The sequence below is a fragment of the Drosophila santomea genome, chromosome 2R (assembly GCF_016746245.2).
Source record: "Drosophila santomea strain STO CAGO 1482 chromosome 2R, Prin_Dsan_1.1, whole genome shotgun sequence".
NCBI lineage: Eukaryota > Metazoa > Arthropoda > Insecta > Diptera > Drosophilidae > Drosophila > Drosophila santomea.
In genome coordinates this window covers 18,138,762-18,160,592 of record NC_053017.2, presented here as the reverse complement: position 1 = coordinate 18,160,592, position 21,831 = coordinate 18,138,762, and the positions used below count along the sequence as shown (strand labels likewise).

At 41.5% G+C, this 21,831-nt stretch overlaps 2 protein-coding genes across 2 annotated transcripts; one reads left to right on the top strand and one right to left on the bottom strand.

Moving 5' to 3' along the window:
- Positions 1-534: 534 nt before the first annotated feature.
- On the top strand, positions 535-16,655 carry LOC120444343. The gene is made up of 4 exons (XM_039623916.1): positions 535-1,136; positions 14,524-15,703; positions 15,770-15,942; positions 16,002-16,655. Exons 1-4 carry the CDS (start codon positions 927-929, stop codon positions 16,116-16,118), a joined length of 1,680 nt encoding a protein of 559 aa, XP_039479850.1. The 5' UTR covers positions 535-926; the 3' UTR covers positions 16,119-16,655.
- A 275-nt stretch (positions 16,656-16,930) lies between these two features.
- On the bottom strand, positions 16,931-21,733 carry LOC120444342 (cleavage and polyadenylation specificity factor subunit 1). Its single transcript, XM_039623915.2, has 4 exons — positions 20,786-21,733; positions 20,161-20,724; positions 19,610-20,095; positions 16,931-19,544 (listed from the first exon to the last, which is right to left on the bottom strand). The coding sequence occupies exons 1-4, from the start codon at positions 21,617-21,619 to the stop codon at positions 17,061-17,063; spliced, it is 4,368 nt and encodes a 1,455-aa protein (XP_039479849.1). The 5' UTR covers positions 21,620-21,733; the 3' UTR covers positions 16,931-17,060.
- Between the last annotated feature and the right edge of the window lie 98 nt (positions 21,734-21,831).

Here is a 21,831-nt window from a genome sequence, read left to right as displayed (position 1 = left end):
GATTTCAATTGTGCAGCCATAATTTTGAGCTCCGAAACAAGTTAATCATTTGCTCTTAATATTAATAACAGTTTAACAAGTCAAAAACTCATATTATTTATATGTAATAAATTTAGCTACATGTAGAACTTATTTGACATGGTTCAAGTCTAGGCTTTTCAAAATGACTTATAGTGTATAGTTTGACGGTGTGGCAACTCCAAACATGTATATGTTAATGTATACCCCAGGATGAAACGAAAAATTAGTTAATTAAATCTTTTTCGTCCGTTAAATTAGCTTTTTTATTTTAATAATTTTTTAAATGCCTGAAATACTACTTTCAATGTAAAACGCTTTCGCAACTAAACAGTTTAAAATAATATTTATCTCTGTTAACCGCAAGCTTCGTTAACATTGCAACTTACAGTGTTGCCAGATCACTGTCATCTGGTGTTACCAAGAACTGCATATGCAAAGATTTTTTAGGGAATTTTCTATACATCGAAGTATTTTCCGCATGGTCACACTGCATTGCGATAACCGATTGCTTCAGGCAATCAACCTCCTGATATCGGAGACAGTCGACAAAAAAATTGAACGGTTGTGGGTGTATGCTATGTTCGATTGTTTTCGGTCACCAGAAGAAAACTCGTAAAATCTCGGAATACCCGCAAATGCTCTTCGACTTTTGAATCGAGGAGTTTTTGAATTGCACTCGAAGTATCGAACAACATTTTGCGGGAAAGTAATTTAAAGAACTCGTTATTGTTGTTGTTATTATTATCAAGCGCTGTGAAGATATAAATAAGGAAGAGGAAGAAGGACATCAAAGTGTTTTGCTAGTGAAGTGAGACGAAATATAGAAAGATAGAGAAAGAAAGAGAGAGTGAGAAGGAGAGCAAAGCATCAATTACTGTTATCAGCTAACCGGCAATAACAAAATCATGTTGATCTCGTGCAAATGCTCGAATTTCGTTGCTTCGACTTCGAAATTGCAGCGCAGCAACAGTAGCAGCGGCACAGGGGGCCGCGTGGGCGGTGCAGAGGTCGCCAGCGGCGATGTACCCACCGCGATCCTCCTGTCGCAGGTGTTCCAGCAGAAGTATCCACTGGACTTCGTCTTCTACGGCCATATAATGGAGTTCTTCAAGCACGTAAGTCTCACTGTACTATAGTCGCTATATAGTTCGTCAACCGATTATCGCTGGCAAAGTGCTAGAGCAGGATAGAGCATGTATTGATTGGGGGGTAGGCAAAAGCAACAACGGCGCAGCATAAAAAGCAACAACAATGGGCTAAAGGCCTATGCTGGGACACTAGTGCGCGCTCTCTCGCTCTCTTTGCGGGCACACAGTAGAGATACGTTTCAAAGGACCAGAGGAGGGAATAGAATACAAATTTCACCAACTAATGCATTCATAATCCGTTAATATATTGTTGTTGCCATAAAATGTAAACACAAAAGAAGGCATACAACAAAAGTAGAACATGCTAAGATTAATATATAACTTAAAATTAACTTTTTTGCGCTCAAGATGCTAATTACTTAGAGCTATCTTAACTTAAAAGGAAACTTTTTAGTTGCATTAATCAAGGTAATTGTTAAGCGAAATTCACTGTATTTGCGCTGTTGCGTTGTGCGAGTGTGTGTGTTTTTATTATCGTTCTTTATGTTGTGTGCCGGCCTATGGCTTTTGCTTTTGCTTTTTGCCGTTTCTGCCTGTGTCGCCTATTCTCACACACACAAAACAAACATAGGCCCATACATATGTACATATGTAGGCCTGGAATCGGGAATAGGAATGAGAATGCGAATGGAATGGAAGGGAGATGGTCTATGAAGGGATGTAGGGAATATGGGAGGGCAAGAAGAAATAGGGTCATCCATTCGCTCATGGGAAACTCGTGAGGAATCTTCACATTTTCTGGTTTATTTTCGGCCTGCAACTCGCATCATTCTTCCGCTCCCTTGCGTTTCCCTCCTCTCCTCTCCCGCAGTCCACTTCCTTTCCGCACCTGTTTATCATTCGCTCCTTCTTTTCAAGCAGGAGCACCCTGTTCATGTTCGGTATTCTCTTTGCCAACCTGATCGCCGGTATTTTTAGTTTCCTGCGTCAGCTTCTGTTTCACTCGCCTTATTTTCCCGTTTTTATTCGCCTTTTCTTATGATTTATTCGCTCATGCTTTTCATTTGTCACACCCTCAGCAAGTAATTTGCATAATTTCGTTTAGTAAATTTTCAGTTCGGTTTCGCTTTCCCAAAAACGTCACAAAGTTGCAAAGGGGTTGGCATTCAGGGGTTAGGCGAAGTCGAGTATTCCAGTTCTGGAATTCGGAAGTTGTGTGTTAATGGTTAATAAAGACCCAAATTTATTTGACTTCTTGTAAAAGTATTTAGGGGTGTCACTACAAAAAAAAATTATAAAAATACACCTGGAATTTTTTTTTTAATTATGAAGAAGATCATATATGTATGTATCTGTGTACATAAAGTATAAATGTATAAATTATAGATCACCGATTTTTTCGTTAGTCATTACTTAAATACACTCATTCATATCTGTTCTTTTGTTTTAAACATAGGGATTTATGGAAAAACCTTCTTATACTTACTGAGTTGTAATTGATGTTGTTTTTCATTTTTTCCTTCATTACTTAATTGAAAGATAAATAAACAAGTGGTAAATTCCCAACTGGAATTTACCAACTGTTTTATAAGCATAAAAAAAAAAACTAATTTGTTTTGTTGATAAATCATTTACAATGTTTTCGGTAAAGCGATAGGAAGGTATCAAATGTTTGCATGATAATAAATTATAAATATACGTTAAGGAAATATTCACTCTGCTTATTTGCAGTATCTATCTTGGCATTTAAAATTTCCATTAGGAATTATGAATTTATTTAAGTTCATAATCGAATAGCTAATATATTTATATTGAAATTATGTGCATAAATTCGGATCATAAGTGTATTTATTGAGAAGGTAAACTGGTTCTCGAGTAGTTGACATTTGCAAGCAAACAATACTTTGGTGGGCCCGCGCCGTATAAGAAGTGTTTGCCTCACTTTTTCTGTCTGTAATTGTTGTTATTATTAAGTTGAGCCGAATTTTTCCATCTTTCGTTTCTGGTGCTACCTTATCCATTTAACAAAATAAAAACAACTGAATATCTGCGTCATCACCGCTTGTCTTGTTCCCACTTTTCAAGGTTAAATCTCCCTATCCCCCTTTCTTTCACTCTGTCTCCGTTTTATCCCCTCCTTCGGACACGGCACTCGTCACATTTTGACAGCCACTGAAGTTGCTGGTCCGCGGCTTGACAGCCAGTGGGTGGACAGGGCCTCTGGAGGATCATCATGCCACCATTGTAATAGCTTAGCTTTCACAGGGCATGTTACCAACTCAAACCCCTTCTAAGTGCTATTATATGCTAAAAATATAATTAAATATTTTTTATTTTGAATATACATATATAGTAGATTAACTCATTATTATTCGAAAATATCGGTTATCGCGGTGCTTGCACAAAAGCACCTTCACCGCACGTTTGTAACTCGAGTGCTGTATTTATTGTAATGCAAAATTGAATTGTCCAATACGGCAACGTCTTGTTAGTTTATGTTTTTGCGGTTGGCGGATCGTCGGCTATCGCCACTATTGTTGCTTTTGTTGCTCTGTGTGTTGAGTTGTGTGTTGTGTTGTGTTGCACCCACTTCAAAAGCGCTGAGGCGTGCTACAACAACAGCAACGCGAACAAATAGACCAAAAGTGTTATTTTGAATAATTCAAAGCTCACAACAAAACTAAAAACGAAATGAAAACAAAGCAAATCAAATTGGGCAACTACATCGAAACTCAGATACACTATCTTCTCAAATCCGCTAGTTTTTGAAAAACTTTTTAGGAATTTATTAGGGGTAATGAGAGTAAACTTTAATATTGGCATTTTAATAAAGCATTTGTAGTTTAGAATATAAGTGGTAATTTATTTTAGGATAATAAAGTTACTAATTGTAAAAGTTTCTAAACAAGCAAACATAGAACCGTAGTGCGTTTTAAAATCAAGAAAAGTATCTCACAGCTAAAGAGTTAGTTTCGATATCATCGATCAGGGTATAACTGTTATTCAAATACACATCACAGCATACATATATATATATGTATGTATGTACATATGTACGCCACAAGTATAAGTCTGTATGTATAAATCAGTATGCAGGCTCGTGTGTTTATATGTATACACTTCTATGTAGAGCCAAAACGGAACGCTTTTAGAATAAATTACGAAACCAGCGACAAAACACAAGCAAGAAGTAAAAAGCACAAAGAGCGGTCGAGAGGGTTGGGTGAGAAGGGCGGTGCGAGGGGCAAAGACGAAGGCAGAGACAGAGGCAGAGAAAGAGGAAGAACAACAACGGTCGAGCCGAAATACAAAACAAAAAACTTGTTTATAATTCTTTCCCCCATCTCTTGCCAGTATATTTTTTTTTCGAGTGTGTGCCTGAGTCAGTGTGTGTGTGTGTGTGTGTGTTGGATAAACAAGTTTTCGAGATTTCCAAATGCGGCCGGCCGGGCACTGGACCGCCGTAAAGTCGAAGGAGTACTCCGGGCAGCGGAAGAAAGGGGCGGCTCCTAAAGGCCCATTGGGCGCCCAAAGAGGGGGAGTGGCTCCAAGAGCCGCTCACTCGAAGAAATTCCGAACGATATCAGTAGTGCCCAGACTGCTAGCGAACTAATAAAGTGTTAATCTATTGGGAATTCAATTTTTTTCCCTATGGATCTTTTGGATCAAAACAACTTTATATCAATATAATAGTTACAAAAATCTCAACTGAGTAACACATGACGTGTACCATCTAATACCCTGTAAATTCGCACCCTTCTTGATTGAGTTATTACAGTAAATTGGTTATAATTTTGTAGGCACAGTAGTTTCTTGCCATGGTTAATATAAATTTCAATGTTATTCAGTTTTGCCATGTGTAGGCGCACAAAAGGCAGCCATAAAATGAATATATTGAATGCCGGGTAGGGGGTCACTAAGGCATAAATGTGCGGACCGCTGGCGAATGGCTTTTTGGGGCCCACTTGATGGGCAAGTTGACAGTCGGAGCAGCAGCCCCACAACTGAACCCCCCCTCCCCTCCCCAATCTCTACTCATAAAGGCGCTCCACTGCGTAGGCCCCGAAATGTTTAAATTATGAATTTATGCATAAAATTTGTTGAAATGCCGGACGACATATGGGCAAGATGTGTGATGGGCCATTACAAGGCTATGCTTGAATTTAGTCAACTCGAACTTCCTAATGACTTGTGTAACACAAGTGAAATTGACTGACAATAGTGCTCGCTAACTCGAAACGCATTTAATGTGACATCTGTTTGTAATTATGAGTGTTTTTTAAAACACTCAATTATGCTCTATGATTTTGCCATGAATAATATGATCGTTGTCTACAAAGCGAATTAACTGGGTACATCATATTATTTATTATAGCTATAAAGGGAGGTTGTTACAAACAAGAGATTTTAAACTTAATGGGAAAACAGTAAACTAAAACATCCGTGTAAACAGAAAGTACCATTATTGCGCATACTTTTTGATAGTTTAGTGTGGATAGATTCGAACTGAGTTATTTACTAAATGATTTTATGTATCTTGCAGTTTGTTTGCCATCGCCTATTAATCCAGCAGTAATAGTAGCTGTGATTGTGAGCACGCCCCTTATCAATTTTGATTGTCCAGCGCCCACACGCACACACACTCGCACACTCACACCTACCTATACGTCTTTTCTAGGTTATCAAACGGTAAAAACGCGGCGACACAAATACAGAAACTCCCTGCCACTTTTCCATATAGTATAAAGTATAGAGTATATACAAACCGATTGCTGCCAGTCGCGCTGTCGTCAATCGATGTCTGCCTCCTGTTTTGCCTTTGGAAGTCGCTTATTTACGATTAGAACCTTTAATCAGTTGCACTCACTTGCCTACGCCCTTTTTCAATAGTTCACAGCTCACCTGTGGAAATGGGTTAATTGAAAATAATAACAAAACGATCTCTGAATGGGGCGGGAAACCAGATTGATGAATAAAGCTAAAACAAGAGGCAACAACTGCATTCATATGCTAATGCCCATGTTTGTTTTTAGCCCAGTAAATCGCGTTATGAAACCGAAAACCGTTTTCCAATCCACCGATTCCACAAAACAAATATCAACAAAGCAAATCCCAAGCACGAGTTATCAATCAGTTTAAGTTATATTCTCCTCATATGGAGGGAGAATATAAGGCGCGGCTGCAGTGACAACGTTTGTGTACTCTAAAAATAGCCATTATCAAATGTAAAGTCTGTGAATCGAGGCGGTTTGCATGGGTTTGTGTAACAATAATAGTAAGTGGAATGATAAGTGCGCCCGAGTTGGCAACGAGAAATCACTATTACTTTATCGAAAATCAGGCGAGTAGGGCTTAATTGCTGTCTGGGCCAAGAAAAACATAAAAAGAAGTAAACAAATAAACAATGGTGATGAAATGTGTCTAAGAAATGAATAATAATGCGCACCTGAATGTATTTCATATGCTTATAAAAGAAATTTCTTATCAAAACTGTGGGCTACGTTATCACCTTTTGAGATGGCCCTTTAAAAGTGAAATTGTTAAAGTTGTATTCTATACTCTTCACTCATTTGTAGTTAAATGGATATTAATATGGCAAGTTGAATTATCTCTTTTATTGCGATTTGATCCACTTACTGACCCCTTGATGAGCAGCATATCATTCCGAGCAGGAAATTGCCATTTTGATATGGCAAGGTCAGTGTTTCAGAGTCCCAGAAGAACACGCTGGTCAATCAGAGTTAACCACCCCTTTAACCCCCCATAAATATATGGAAAAATACATATATGACCAGCTGTTGGCAGCGCGCGTGTCGGTTAATTGAAAACCAATGTTAATCTTTAACAAATATAACCTTGAAGGCAGCCGCAGTCGAGTGCCGTACTCTGTAATAAAGCCCACACTTCAGCCACTCCGCCGCACTGACCAATCTTTGGGCCAATCTAATGAGCCTGGCCCTTGCTCGTAAACTCTTAACCTTTTCCACAGGCCTTGTATTTACATCTGCACATACATATGTACAAACATATGTATGTAGTTACTGAGTGCCATACAAATGCGCACAGCTCGACGCTCTCGTGTAAACAGAACTATAAATTCTTGAATTGAGAAATCGCCAGCCGGCTAAAAATAAAAAAAAATAAATAAAATAAAGCGAAAACACCTCTTCTTGGCTAGCGGGCAATTTTCAAAACATCTAAACGCGAATAATTTATTTTGCGTGTGCAAGAGGGATGAAGTATGCCAAAAGGGGTGGGATTTTTTGGGTTGGGGGGTTGATTCTCTGATTTTTCTTTCTTTTTGTTTTTGTTTTTTTGCTCGATCACGTTTAGCATGCGTGATTTTATTCGGGTGAGGGGTTAATTTCATCGCTTCCCCCCAATTATGATGGCTTGGCATAAATATTTGCTCTGAGGCACAGCCCAAAGCAGCCAAAAAATAGAAATAATAGTAGTGGCCAGGCGAGAAATAAATAAATAATGAAAACTGTGTCAAATGTGCGGCCACAAAGATTTGATTACTTCGGATAAACACGAAACAACGGGTCCAAATTTAATACGCAAATAGGAGAGAAAAATACACGATAAAAAAATTGTTTTCGATATTTAAAGAAGAAGAGTCTCGAGATCGAAATCAAAACTCTTGTTTTTAACTTGATTATACATACAGATGAATTTCAGTACGCATCTCTTGAATCATCAACCTCTTGCATTGCGAATACTCTTGAATTCATTTAAGTACTACTTTTTCTTATTGTTGATATTCTTATCAATATTTGGTTGTCTTGTATTTACGTCTGGAGGAGCTATAATTAGACCGCTTGCACAAATAATCAGGTCTTATCACAACTCTATAATTCGGTAGCTCCGAAAATAGACCCAGGTCGCGTTTAGGGACCGGACCCCGCTACAGATGATCTCATTATTCTAGTAGGCATGTACATAGATGGCCGTATATTTATATTGTTATTTATATGGCCGGTGTGAGTGTGAGTGTGTATAAAGCTAAAGCGAGTAAACTAACAATTAACAGCAGACGTTGGGCCCGAGAATGCCGCCATCTTTGCTGTTTGCTTATTAAATTTGAGTTGTAGGCCGGCTGCCTGGCTGTGCGGTGCGCTGGGCAAACAAAATCCACGGCAACGCAAATTTGTTTGTCAAAGTTTTTAGATAACACTGGCACACCTACCTCATATTCTCATAGTCCCCCAATCCCCATCCAATCTGCAGCCCCTCCACGCCTTTTACCCCTTGCTCACTCCGTTCGAAGTCTGTTTAGCACCGCCGATGGGCAAACATTGTTGCGCTTAATTTACTGTTACACACTGAGCGAAATCAATGAGTTGATTTGAGCGTATGCCTAAAAAAGTTCGTAAGGAATTATTACGGTTGTAAGTAATATAATAATAACAAATAAAAATTTAAAATATATTTTAAATTTTCTCAGATTTTAGAAAAATATCACCATATTTTGTTCAAATTTCTAAATATTCATATCAGGATCAGCACACTGCTCTCTGGTTATATAATATTTACTTCATAAGAGGATTGTTATGTTGTGTTCTTTAATCTCTACAAGTTTAGAATGAGTTTTGCGCCTTAAGAAATATACAGTGAGTAATTATATACATATATAGGTAAACTTATTTTCCTGTGTAGGCAATCGAGCTTCGACTCATTTCAGCACATTATTTACCTGGTAAAAAAAACCTTTAATCTGTCGGCGGGGAGCACACGTGTGCACGTTTCCCTAGCCTTTTCCCAGTTCCTCATTCTAATCCCGATCGAAATATATATCTTTTGGGAGCGCAGGGGTCGAGGGGACGGAGAGGGAGGGGGGTTGGAGGAGGCACTACGGCTGATGAGACTATATGCGATGTTTTGGGTCTGGGGCCTTATCAGATTTTTTTTTCAAACGACATTGAATGATACGCTTTTTTTTTACTGTTTTTTTTTTTTTTCGTAGATAAGGCAACATTTTATTAGGGAAGTGCGAATGGGGAAGGTGGGGAGGGGGCTGGGAAAACAATAAGCTTAAATTGGTTTAGAAAGTTGAACATGACAGCAATTAATTTTGTAATACGTGTACGATCTGTAGTAAACACTTGGCAGAAATTTAATTGTACTGAAGCTTACAAAACCACCATTAAAATTAATCATATTAATTAATCATATAAATACTAGTTGAAAGATGAACAGTCTTTAAAATACAATTTTTATAGCGAAAATGCTCTTTATGTAAATCTGTATTCAGCTTGAATTGCGTTGGTACGACTCAGAAACGAACCCATTTTAATGAAGTATGTAAACTGGCCCTTTTAAATTGTGAAAACAATTAATCCCAATCAAGAAAGAAACCCAAATCCCTAAATATTAGGCCCATTAGATGGCCGAAAGAAACAAGTTTCGACCAACAAGTGACCCAAAGACACTTTGATGGGGGCTTAAATCGAACTTGGGCCACCGAGTGACTCACATTGGCGGCCCTTGTTGGAAGCCTAAAAAACCAAAAACAAGAAACCAAAAACAAGAAACCAAAAATAAGATACCAGAAATAAGAAACAAGAAACGGAGGAGCACAACAAAGGCCCTAAATGGAGTGGCCAAATCAAATCGTAAGCCCGCCGATTGGTAGTGGAAATTTTTCGAAAACCAACTGGTGGTGGTGGAGCGCGGCCATACAAATTGGCATCGCAATCCGCAGAGCGAAAACGCCCAGCACGCGCGTGTGTCCCCAGCTGTCTAAAGTTGTTTATGATAATGGCCAACGACGACGACGACGTCGACGTATCTGAGCGAAATGTGTTTGCTTTTTTTCGACACAAAATAAAAGAGGCAAAGGCAAACTAAAACCAAAAAAAAAAAAAATGAAAACAAATAAAATATATAAAAAAGGAAAAAATCCAAAGAGGAAGAGGGTATTATATTGTATTATTCGTGAGCAGCGAGGCGAACCAAGTCGCACCCCAAAGCGAACCCCTCCTCGCAGATCCCCCCATTTCGAGGGGGATACAAATCCAAATCTATAAAAGATTATTTTCGTAGTTTCTTTTGCCAGTTGATTTGTTTACAACTTATTTTCTTTTTGGCTCAGTTTCGGTTTCTGCCGATGAAACGCAACAAGGCGAGTTATCTCAAAGCTATAAAAAATAAAAACAAAAGTAAAATCCAATGAAAATAGAATTAGAAATGGAAAACAAAACGAAGGAAAATGCGTCAATCGGCCGCCGAGCGATTGTTATTTTCATTTCTTTCCATCTTTTTTTTTTTTTTTGGGCGAAAGGTGTGCCAGCCACGGATGATTGACGACCTGATTGATTGGTAATTAACGAAGGTGCCAGCACTTGCAACAGGTTAATGCCCCCTCCCTGCATTCTCACCCCCCCTGGCTGCTCTAAGACTTTGAAGTGCGATATCGGACTAATACGAGATAAAGTGATAAGCAAATGATTATCTCACAGGAGAATAACATAATAATTTAAAGGGCTTAAGGCACAAATTGTTTGCTTATCATATCTTTACTTGCGTGCCATCTTTATCGGAGCCGTTAAAAGTAAAGATATTTCATTTTATGTGTCACAAACAGCTCATTTCTCCCTTTGGACACAGCTTAATGTGTTTGTTTTTCACCAAGTCAATAGCAAGGCGAATTGATATGCAACAAAATATGCAAGTGGAAAATAATAGGGTTCGTGTAGAGAAAGGTTGACGGACAGACAGACAGACCCTAGGCAGAACCATTAGGCACATCAAGTGTCGCGCCACAGGCCTAATTAATGCCGGGCAATCAATTAAACTGCAAAGTTGCCTCGCACAACAACAAATTAATTATGCAGCAATGTGCAAAATGCGAGAAATTATTACACACATTCTGCTCTAAAGTTGTTTGTTTTATGGGAATCGTTCTGGTTGCATAAGCAGAGGCGGGAATGGGAATATGCATTATTTCCAGACACCACTCCGCTGATATGAATTTCAATTGCCCCAGTCGTTTATACAGAAAAATCCAAATAAACTAGATACTGCCCATATACAGGCAATTGAAGATGATAGCAAACCGCTTTAAGAGCCGTCATTATTCGCTTTGCAGCATAACTGTGCAGCGGAATCACTTGATAGCTCCATGATAATGCAGTTGTATTTCCCACCTGACATTGCAGGAAAATAACTCTCAAGTTATAGTCGACTTTACGGCCACATTATGTGCTTATATATCATTATATACATGCATTAGCAGGAAAAACGTAAAGTTCAGTTTCAGTTGCTTTCGCACCAAGTTAAAGTTATATTAACATGTGGAGTATACGAAGTTAAAAAGATTAATAGATCTAGTCTAATAAATCGCTTTAGTTTCTGAGCTTCATTCAAGAATCAATTTATGAATACAGCATATTTTGGTTTGCAATAAATTATTTGCAATTTATCACACTCGCATAGGATTTTCTAAAGACATCCACCATGCATATTAAGTGATCCACGGACTCCCGCTGACAGTTGGACAACGTTTTCGACAGTTGGCACCAATGCAATTGATTCCGTCTAGATTGCATACATTACCTAAATGTCGCGATTCAATTAAATCGCTTTATACTGATTTCCGATATGCGAAGAGCGTGCGGCTGAGTTACGTGCTCCTTGGCGCGTTTCCTTTGGCGATTTTGCATCTCTTTCGGCCAGCCGATTGCCATCTCTTTCAGAAGCTCATCCAGCAAGAACACGCCATGTTTTATTTATTATTATTTACGTGGTTTCATTCCTTTTGTTTCGGTTAGAAGACGCGATTACAATTAATCAAATGCCGGGCTGGCCATAAAGCAAATGGTCATACGTCAAAGTCGAACGTAAACGGTTATTTAATTAGCTAACAGCCACTGGTTTCGGCCACTAGGTGGCGCCACAGCATAATTAGCAGGACAGCGCAGACATTTTATTTCAATTAAGCAAGAGTCGATCTTTCGAACAGGCAGTTAGGTTAATTAAGCAATCCAATGAAGTGACGACGACTACGACTACGACGACGAGAACTACTATTGCCTTCAATTGTTGTCATTGCAGTCTGAAAGTCACTGAGAAGAGTCATTGACATTTGGGGGATCGCGAATTGCGGGAGAGGCGCAATCGCATGCAAAATGTTTGGCAAGTAATAGGGTAAACTGCATGGGAGTGCAATGTAATTCAGCTAGCCAGGATGGCTATGATGACAGTTCCTCTTGAATCTTAACTGATAGTGGCGATTGGGCCGTTTGGGGCCCGTCAAACGAGTCAACAAAAACACCCACCTTAAGCTCAGCTGTGCCATAAAACCATAAACAACGCTAAAAAATCCAGAATGAATGATGGATGGCGACCAGCAATGATCGATTTATTAGTTACCCTAGATTCGGATGGCGAGAAACTTTCCATTCAAATACCTACCTGTTTTTTTGAAGGCATATTTAATGTGATAAAGATATTTTTGGTTACTTATACACCTTCACAATTTGGAAAGTGTTCTAATCTTAATTGCAAGTTCCCAGTAGATCAAATCATAAATCTAAAATAAAAAACAATTGTGGTATTTGTGCTGTTTCATCACATACCACTTATCTTATCGGTTCCTCAATCGAACAAAAGCAGAACGACTCATTCCGCCAAAATCCCCATCTTACAGGGTATCAGCGAAGCAAATTAGCAGCAAGTACAACAAGTCAGTCGGGTCTTGCGGTTACGAAAACAGCCATAAAACTGCAATTTTAAGCCGAGCAAATAGGCTTGAGCCCATAAATATGTTTATGCGTTTGCCAGCAATAATATACAATATACAATATCAGCCGAGTGCCAAAACACTTGACAACAATGCATTTGCCGTGTCACATTTTAGTGCCTTTGCTGTTTCATTCATATAATTATTGCCGCCGACTGACTGGGTCTGATTAGATATTACCGCACTCGGTGTAAACAAGTTTGGAATTTGCATTGAAAACAATATTTTTTGAGTGGGTGTGACCGCAACTTGTTATTGTCCGAAATGGATGCGAAAACAAATTTCCAAATAAAGACGAGCGAATGCAGCTGCAATTTAAAAATCCCGGAAATTGAGTTGCCAGCTAAGTTTATAATAATATCAGCCTTTTCGTTTTAGTTCAAGAATTTAATTGCACGATTTGAAACTTGATTCAATGTGAGGCTACGATTGTCCCTTAAATGCAATAATTAAAACTGTTTATTATTAAGTTTATTATCCAGTTTATTATTAACAGAGCAAAGCTCTAAAATAATATGTGATTAGGTCCGGGGAGATGATCTTCTATTTTCGCTGCCCACCTGGCAAAAGTGATGATGGTTATATGGAAAACGATGCTATGCGATTCAGAAGCGCTTAGCTGACAGGGGCAACGTTGTCATTTGATTTCTGTTGACGCTTGCACTTCGTACGTTAATTCAATTTAATTCGGTGTATCTACGTGTGCGAATGGTTGTATGTGCACTTGTGTCCAGTGTTCAGTGTCCCACCCGCTCCTCGGTTCGCCCTGGCTTCCTCATTGTCCAAGTTATATGAATATTACTTGATTGTGTTGGACGCAAGTGTCAAATTTAGCCAAGCACGTCTATAAAAAGTGTTTTTCTCTCCTGTGTCAGTCGGCAAACACGTGCTACAATTCCAAACATGCCGGAATTATTTTGCATAAGTGGTGGAATTGGAATTCAACAATATAAATAAGAGGGGCATATTTAAGTTTTAATGACAGCGTCACTTTTATGATTCTATTTGGGCAGTCGAAAGCCAGACTATTTTAATCGATTCAGCGATATCATGAACTTGTTTACCGATCACATCTTCTGTTTGTCACCATGACAACTAGACTAATTCAAGTTGTCTGTTGCTGTTTGGTACCCCAACATTGACATCAACATCATTTTGCAATTGCACTAATTGTTTGTTGTTTTCGTGTTCATCAGCGGTTTCTTGTTTGCCGATAAGTCTTCCCACAATCGGGTGCCGCACTCGAAATGAACATAATTGACAAATTTGCACTTGAACTACTGTGCGGCGGGGTTGTTGACTGGGTAAACATCGAAGAAAGGCTTTTCTGTCGTGATCAGAAGTGCAGATAATAATGGAGCAAATTGGTAATCCCTCTTTATCAGACATTGACCAGACTGTGTGGAAAGTCTTATCAGCTAACTTGTTGACTAAAGGTAATCCAATTTAATATGAATGTGAGGGTTGCACCCAGTGAATACCCCAGTTAATACCCCAAATCAATAATCACTTATTGTGGTTAATAAAAAATGTAAAAAATAAATAAATAGGAATAGGAAATTTGTACATTATGAATCAAAACGATTTAGAAGCTGGTATTTGTTTCTACAAATTAGTCATTAAATATTTTCTTGAACAACCATTAACATTTAACTTTTCTTACCGTTTCAGGCCTATGGTCCCATTCCAGACCTCACCGTGGCTGTGATTAACCAGCGGGAGCTGTTGTATGGTCTCACCCTGGAAGCTGCTGGCCAGAGTTGGCAGCTGAGCCTGTGCATCAATTGCAAGGAGGTGCTGTGCGCCAAGCGATTGACGGCGGGCGCAGGGGCCACGCCCACTCTCTACCTCATCAACTGCACGCTGCTGACCAGCAGCGAGGAGCTGGCTCAAAGGAAGTCCAACAAAGCCTTCTCGGAGACCTTCGAGCTGCTGATCATGGATCACACAGGCAGTGACTCTGCTTCCACTCGACCCACCAGTGGATTATCCAACTCCGCATCGAGTCTGAGCATCGGCTCCCTGTCAGCGAATCCCACGGATGCCAGGGTGCAGAGATTGAGAATGATACAAGCGCACCAGCAGGCGCGATTGCAGGAAGAGATTGTGGAGACGAACGAGAGAATCGAGCGGTACACGCGCACTCAGTTCCAGTTGCTGAACAGTTTCCGTGAGAAATCGGATCAGGACTGCGCGTTGCTTTTCAAAGTTATACGTGCGCTGCCCGAGCAGGCCTCGGAGCTTCTCGATCGTGCCATGCTCCCCGCCCTTGATGTGGCGGCCAATCAGCCGCAAAGTGCCACTGCCCGGCGCAGGAACACCATCAGCAGCCGTCGGGAGTTGAATGGTGGACCCAGCACACCCACTACTACGCTGACACATCCGCCCAACTTCCTTACGCTGAACCAGCAGCCGCAGCAACCGTTGCAGGCGCAACAACAGCAGCAACAGTTGCAATCGCAGCAGCAGCAGGCCCCACAGAGTGTCTCGATGGCCAGGAAGATGTCGCACTTTGACACACCGCCCGCCACCCCAGAAGCCACGCCCATGAGCGTGGGCAACAGTCCCACCTTCCGGCAGCAATCGGCAGCCGGCGGTGCTGGTGGTCCACCCACCCAGACATTGACCACAAATGGAGTGGGTCAGTCCAGTGCTACCGAAGATGCGGATGACTGTCTGTTCGATCTGGAGGATGTGGATGCTCCCGTGCCGGTTCAGTCCGTGCCAGTGCCCAGCTACCCGCGCAGCCTGATCTATCAGCAGCAGCATCACCACAATCCGTTCCATCAGCTGAGCCAACAGAATGGCCTACGCAGCGTCCTAGATGACGAAGCTGCGGATGAAGCTGAAGGTGAGTACTAAAAAATTGTACTTTAAATCAATTTTGTTTTTACCACAATATGTTTTCCACTTATAGATGCTCTGGACCCTGACAGCTCCATTTCCATACCAGTGCGCGGTGGAGGGCGTCCCAGCCATGCGCAGTTGATGAACTTCGCCCGGAGTCTGCCCATCGAGATAGCCAACACCACGCTGGCTGAGAGAGCTGCTGTGGCCAACAACAATAATTTCGGGCAGGGCTGCGAGGAGGTAAGATGTCTCTTTATTCCTCCGAATCATTTGAAACTAATGACTAATCTCTTTGTCAGGGAATGGACAACATCGACATAGCGGCCAGCATCCAAGCGCTGACCAGAAGTGTCCATGGCGAGGCTGTTTTTGGGGACTTGCCACGCCCCCGTCTGCGATCTCAGATCGAGGGCTAGCTAAGCTGGCTGGGATTTCGGAATCACCACTACGTACACATAAATATATCAGCTCGTAATCCGCATAATTTGTTTGCCTGTCGCCTAGCCGCCTTAAAAATTGTTTTCGCTATCTAAACTAAATTAGTTGCTCAACGAAACAAGGACACACGAAGCGCCTTCCACAGACACCCACAAATACCCACATGTCCTTCATATAATACATGAAACCACATACGCACCACCTACAAACTACCAAGTACCAATTAAGCAGACAGTTTGCAATTTCTTTAATTATACATCGCCTATAAGTTTTCTTTCATTTTTTCGGATGATCTTCGATTGGAAATGTGTATTTTCTTCGTTCGACGAGTGTACGCCTTTCATTGGCTGTTGCACATTGAGTTAACTAACTGATACTGATACTGATGATGTTGTTAGTTTATACAATGAATAATCTAGTATACATATACATTATATATATTATAAAATACATAAAGAATGCCATCAGCTCCAGCTGTGTCACAGGCAAGACGCATCACGAAAGCGTCCAAATTATGTTTTCAATTGTTTGATTTTGGTAATGGTTTTGTTTTCCTTGAACTTTTATTTTTTCTTACATAGAGAGCTTATTCCGTACAAATCTAAAACCCACAAGAGACAATGCAATCCATTAGGAGCTCTCGCCCTACACTTTGACCATTCATTTGTATAAGTCTTTAAAATAGTTAGCGTACATTTTAAAATGTATTATTGATCTATAGTAAATCATAAATAACTGTGCGCACACAGAATTGTTTTCCAGACCACCAAAACCATTAGAAACTCCAAGATTTCTTAACAAAATACTTTGTTGTGGCTTTGATTGGATTATAAAACTAGATTTACAATTGAGAAACTCGTAACATAAATTACAAATACAGCTACCAACTACAACTTTACATTTTCGACACTATAGGATGTCTAAAAAACGCTGGCGAGTCGTTCGATCTCCAGCAAATCGGCTAGGATTTCTTCAGTCCGCGTGCCAATCTTCTTCGCCACTTCATTGCGTTCCGAATTGGCCATTAGGCGATATGACCAAATTAAATCTCCGTCAATGATGCAACGAGACGGATTTATGCCTTGTTTCTTGAAAGACTTGAGAGTGCGGTATTCCTTGGGATTTAGGCCGCAAAGGTGTTCCTGGTAGGAAAGGAGAACGTTCTGCAACATCAGGAATCTCCGGTAAACTTTCTCGGGAAGGGGCAAGCAATATCCCAGAGCTCCATCCAGGGTTCCATAAACTACGAAATGCTTGTTTTCGTATAGGAAGGGTTGGCGCTGGTGCAATCCCTTTTGATGGCACTGCACTCTAAACATGGTGTTTACCACCTGGCCCAAGTGATAATCCGCCTTGCGGAGCAGCTTCTGGCCACCCAGTGATTCCCTGGCCTCCGGCTGGTACATGTAGACAATTAAATTGCGCTCGGCATCGGTCACCAGGAAACCCAGATTGGAGTTGTCCACCATGAATTCAATTCCATAAACCTCCAGGGGATTAAAATCTCGCGAGGCCAACGACAATGTGCGATACTCCTCCTGGAAGCGCAGTAAACTAATGGACTTGTAAACATCCGCAATGAAAATCAGGGATTTCACGGTGATAATCTGGTGGACATAGATATTTGTATCTATAAAAGCCACTCCAATAAGGTCTCCATCGCGAAGCTGCCAAATATAGATCTTCTGGCCCAGACCCGTGACCAGAAAACCCAAAACATCTGAAATGGCAGAAACTGGTCCCTTCTGCTCCTTCTTAAATATTTCCTTTATCTTGAATTTTGTCATCGGCTTTCCGGGTTCAGGAACCACTTCAATAATATCATATATATGAATGTTTCCTCTGCTGGTAATATCCTCACTGTAATTGAAGTTGGTTCCAATACAAAGGTATTCCTTAAGTCCTGATCTTGTACCTTCGTAAGACAACTTAACGATCTTAAAGGCTGTAACGTGTTCCCAGGGCTCAAAGGAAATTGATGCATCTGGCACAATTTCCCAGGTTTCTGGTGAAATTAATACCATTTCGAATTGCGAGCCAATGGGGTAGATGAATCTCTCGCCACGGCTTTCCTCGGACAGCTCCTTATCCTCTCCGTTAAAGCGATAGTACTTGGTCATCGGTTCCTCTGTTTGCGTGATTAGGCAGTAAACCCGATTCTCGCGATGATATACAAGTTGTCTTGGTGTACATCTGAGAGGAACCTTTCTCACCGGCCAAGTGGAGTCATAACTCAAGTAGCTGGGTAACACGGAGATCTTAAGCTCATAGGTGGTGTCAAAGTAAAGGAATCCATTGGGAATATTAACATTGTTGAAGGCAGCAAAGCTACGCACATCTCCGTTACCGAGCAGCCGATGTATGCGAAGTTCTCCTCGGAATGTTAGAAACACAAAGCAAGGGTTGACTCCACATACCATAACGCCGGAGAGTCCTCCAACGTTGGCGAATGGTCGAAGCTTTTGGACATACTTTGGTTGCATTTGATAAGATTCAATCTCCTCCTGTTCGTCGTTCTCATCTAATTCGATATGCGTCGGCTGTTGGTCCAGCAAATTCAGTTGATCCAGCTTTCGGAAACGTATCTTCAGATGGCCCTTGGGATATCGGAACACCTGGTATATAAGCAGCTCTACTCGAGTCCTGACCAATAGTAAAGGTCTTTCTCCATTTAGACCCAACCCTATTACACTCAATTCCAATGGCAGTGGGGAGTTAGCATGCTGCGGCATACAAGCCTGAACAATACCCGCCTTCGAGTTCTCCTGCGTAGTCAGTGAAATGGGCACGAATTCCATTGCATCCGTAAGAACCATAGCACCATTGCCCACATCATTCACAAGATACACAAGCTTCATGTCCGGCATAGAGTAGATCTCCAAGGTGCCACTCTGGCGGGCAACAATTAACCAATAGCTGGGCTTTGCTTGCACAAGCAGACGTCGCCACCAGTCCGAGTTCTTCTGTTTCGACTGTTTCGCCAAATCCGCCATGCTGTTCATCTTGAATGCGTTTCCGGCGTCGCCGTAGAGAAGATCTTCTTCGTCCTCCACCTTCATGTTTGGCTCTGCCTTCATGTAGCCACCAAAACTATGTCCAAATCCACTGTTTGAGCTGCCCGTCAGGTTTATATCATCACCTTTTACCGTGAATAGTCCTGATAAATCTTTGTACGCCGAAATCGCAACCACGGCGGGAGAGCTGCTAATGGTATGCTTGTTGATAGCTAAACGAGGAGTTCCACGTGTTTCTCGCAGCGCCAATGTGATAACTTGACCATTTAACACTCGCAGGCAAACATACGGATCTGCTATAGACACCTGTACCACTGGCGATCCCACATCAATAGGCACATTTTGTATTAACCGAGTTCCTTGCAATAGTCTGACATGTCGGGTGGTGACCTAATGAATAAAAAAATTATTATATACAAGAACTCATAGCATTATTAACACTTCTTTAAACTTACCTGAACAATAAACCGTTGCTGTCCGAGATTACCTACAAATATGGTCGGCTGGTTAACCGTAAAACCCGTGTTCTCGATCTCATTAATTTCCTGTCCTGTTTGCAGAACCAAAGTAGAATTCCTTTGTGAAAGCAGCATGAAATCATGCTGATCGTTTCGCGAAGACTTCTTAGTGGCATCATCAAACACAGTCCACACATCAAGGCACCCGTCTAACTCAAAGCTCGTTATGATTTGAGGATTAATGCAATTTACAAATACGGACAGAGCTCCGTTTTTGCTATGACCGGTGGCAGCGACTAGCTCTATCTTTAGATCTTGCAGAGATTCTGCATGTGGTCGCAACGTAGCCCCATCCTCTTCGAATTCCACTCTTTCTCCGGCGCACATGTAGTTGATTGGTGCTACATTCATTAGACTGTCGCACACCTCAAAAATGAATTTTCGCAGTTGAAGAACCGATGCCTTAGCTCCAGTACCATACACCTGTAAAAAACAAATTTAGAAGCATTACAGAGCTGTAAGTAGCTGTTCATATGTTGTTTACGGACCTCTAGTTCCTCATCTTCGATGCGACGTGATTTTGATTGAGTGGGAGCCATTTCCAGTTGATCTACATCAAAAATTTCCTCCAAATTCTGATCCTCGTCCTGCAAATTCCTTTGCTGCTGCTCCGTTTGCTGTTCCACATCATCCAATGTAATGACCGTGCTCTGATCCTCTTCTGTAAAGTGCAGCAATAGGGAGTTTCCGAGACGTGATCCCAAAAATATGTATTCGGAGTGCAAAACGCAGATACAACTAGTTAGCACACTGGCGGCTGCTTTGTGGAAATGGAAGTTCCTAACCGTTCTCATTGAGTCAACGCAAAGCGTTAGCACGTATAGATCTCCAGTGCGAAGCGAGATTACCAGCTTGTCGACATCAATAAAAGCAAAGTTGGCACAATCCAAACTGATCCGAACGCCATCCTGAGGCTTCAGTGGAAATGCAGTGCTATTGTCTGCTGAGCTGTTTAAACTGACGCCATATGGAGGAACACTCTGATTAAGGTAGATTACAGCGTTAACTGTCATAACCAGACAACCACCAATGGGCTTCTGAATCGGGTAAACCTGTAAGGTAAAAATGATATATTAAACTTTTTGACTTTTAAAAGGAAAAGCTCAGACCCACCTGTAGACAGTCAAAAGGTAGACTGTTCACGGTCCAAATAATTGGATGCACTCGCTGCTGAATGTTCAACGAGATGGCCACCAAAACACAGGTATCGGAGCGCACCTTTATTCTTCCGGGACAGGTGCGCACCGGCTCGTATAGTATAAGAAGCGTTGGTTCGTAGTAGCCGTGCAGGAATTGTATGTCCAGAACATTGTCGATTTTCTCATCCAGATCTCGCAGCGCTATCAGGTACGAAGCCATAATAGGCGTCCGGCTGACCATTGCCGTCGGGGCCTTTTTAATTGGCTTCACATCCGCGAGCTCAATCTCGTCTAGACTGTTGTCCTTGCGAAAGGGCAGGACCACCAGCCGTTTGCCGTAGACCAACATGACGGCACACCTGGAATCGGGATCCACGCGAACTGTGGGCACAAAATAGCGACCCGTCCAACCGCCACGTATGTCATCTTCCTCGAAATAGTGAAGTGAGAGGGTTTTCAGGGCAAACGTATCCGGATCGTGCTGCAGAACGGACAATTTTGCGTCCTTGAAACTGATCAGCAGCGCATCCCGCATGGCTCCCGCCAGTGAGACGCACTGCAGCGACATCACATTGCCGTAAAGGGTATATGTGGCTAGGCACTCCAGTCGCATTTTGGGCGCCAGACGCATCTCGCTGGGATTCAGCTTTTGACGCTGGCCCGCCTCCACGTTGGGCGCTATTCGGTACACCTTCAGCACATTGGCGCCCGCCACCACCATGTTCTCCTCCAGATTGTTGAAGAAGCGGCACGCTATCGAAAACTCCACCGCCGTGGCGGCGTGCGTCTGCTTGCACATCGAAAACATTGTGGTGGTCTTGTTGGTTCGGTGTGGCAACTTCTTAAAACATTATTAACAAATTTAACAAGTTAAACAATTTGCCGGCCCAACACAGCAGCTGCGGAACTATCGATTGTGGGAGAAGAGTTATCGGTCAGTGGATGTGAAAACTTGTTGGCTTTTTTGGTAGGTGAAATACCATATTGGCTTTTTTTTCTGCATTTCCTTGTTTTTAGCTA

Coding starts and splice junctions, on each gene's coding strand:
- LOC120444342 (XM_039623915.2), bottom strand. CDS start 21,619: ATGTTTTCGATGTGCAAGCAGACGCACGCCGCCACGGCGGTGGAGTTT. Junction 20,725..20,785: donor TACCTTTTGACTGTCTACAG/GTGGGTCTGAGC, acceptor TTTACCTTACAG/GTTTACCCGATTCAGAAGCC. Junction 19,545..19,609: donor AGCAACGGTTTATTGTTCAG/GTAAGTTTAAAG, acceptor TTTATTCATTAG/GTCACCACCCGACATGTCAG.
- LOC120444343 (XM_039623916.1), top strand. CDS start 927: ATGTTGATCTCGTGCAAATGCTCGAATTTCGTTGCTTCGACTTCGAAA. Junction 1,137..14,523: donor TAATGGAGTTCTTCAAGCAC/GTAAGTCTCACT, acceptor TTACCGTTTCAG/GCCTATGGTCCCATTCCAGA. Junction 15,704..15,769: donor AGCTGCGGATGAAGCTGAAG/GTGAGTACTAAA, acceptor TTCCACTTATAG/ATGCTCTGGACCCTGACAGC.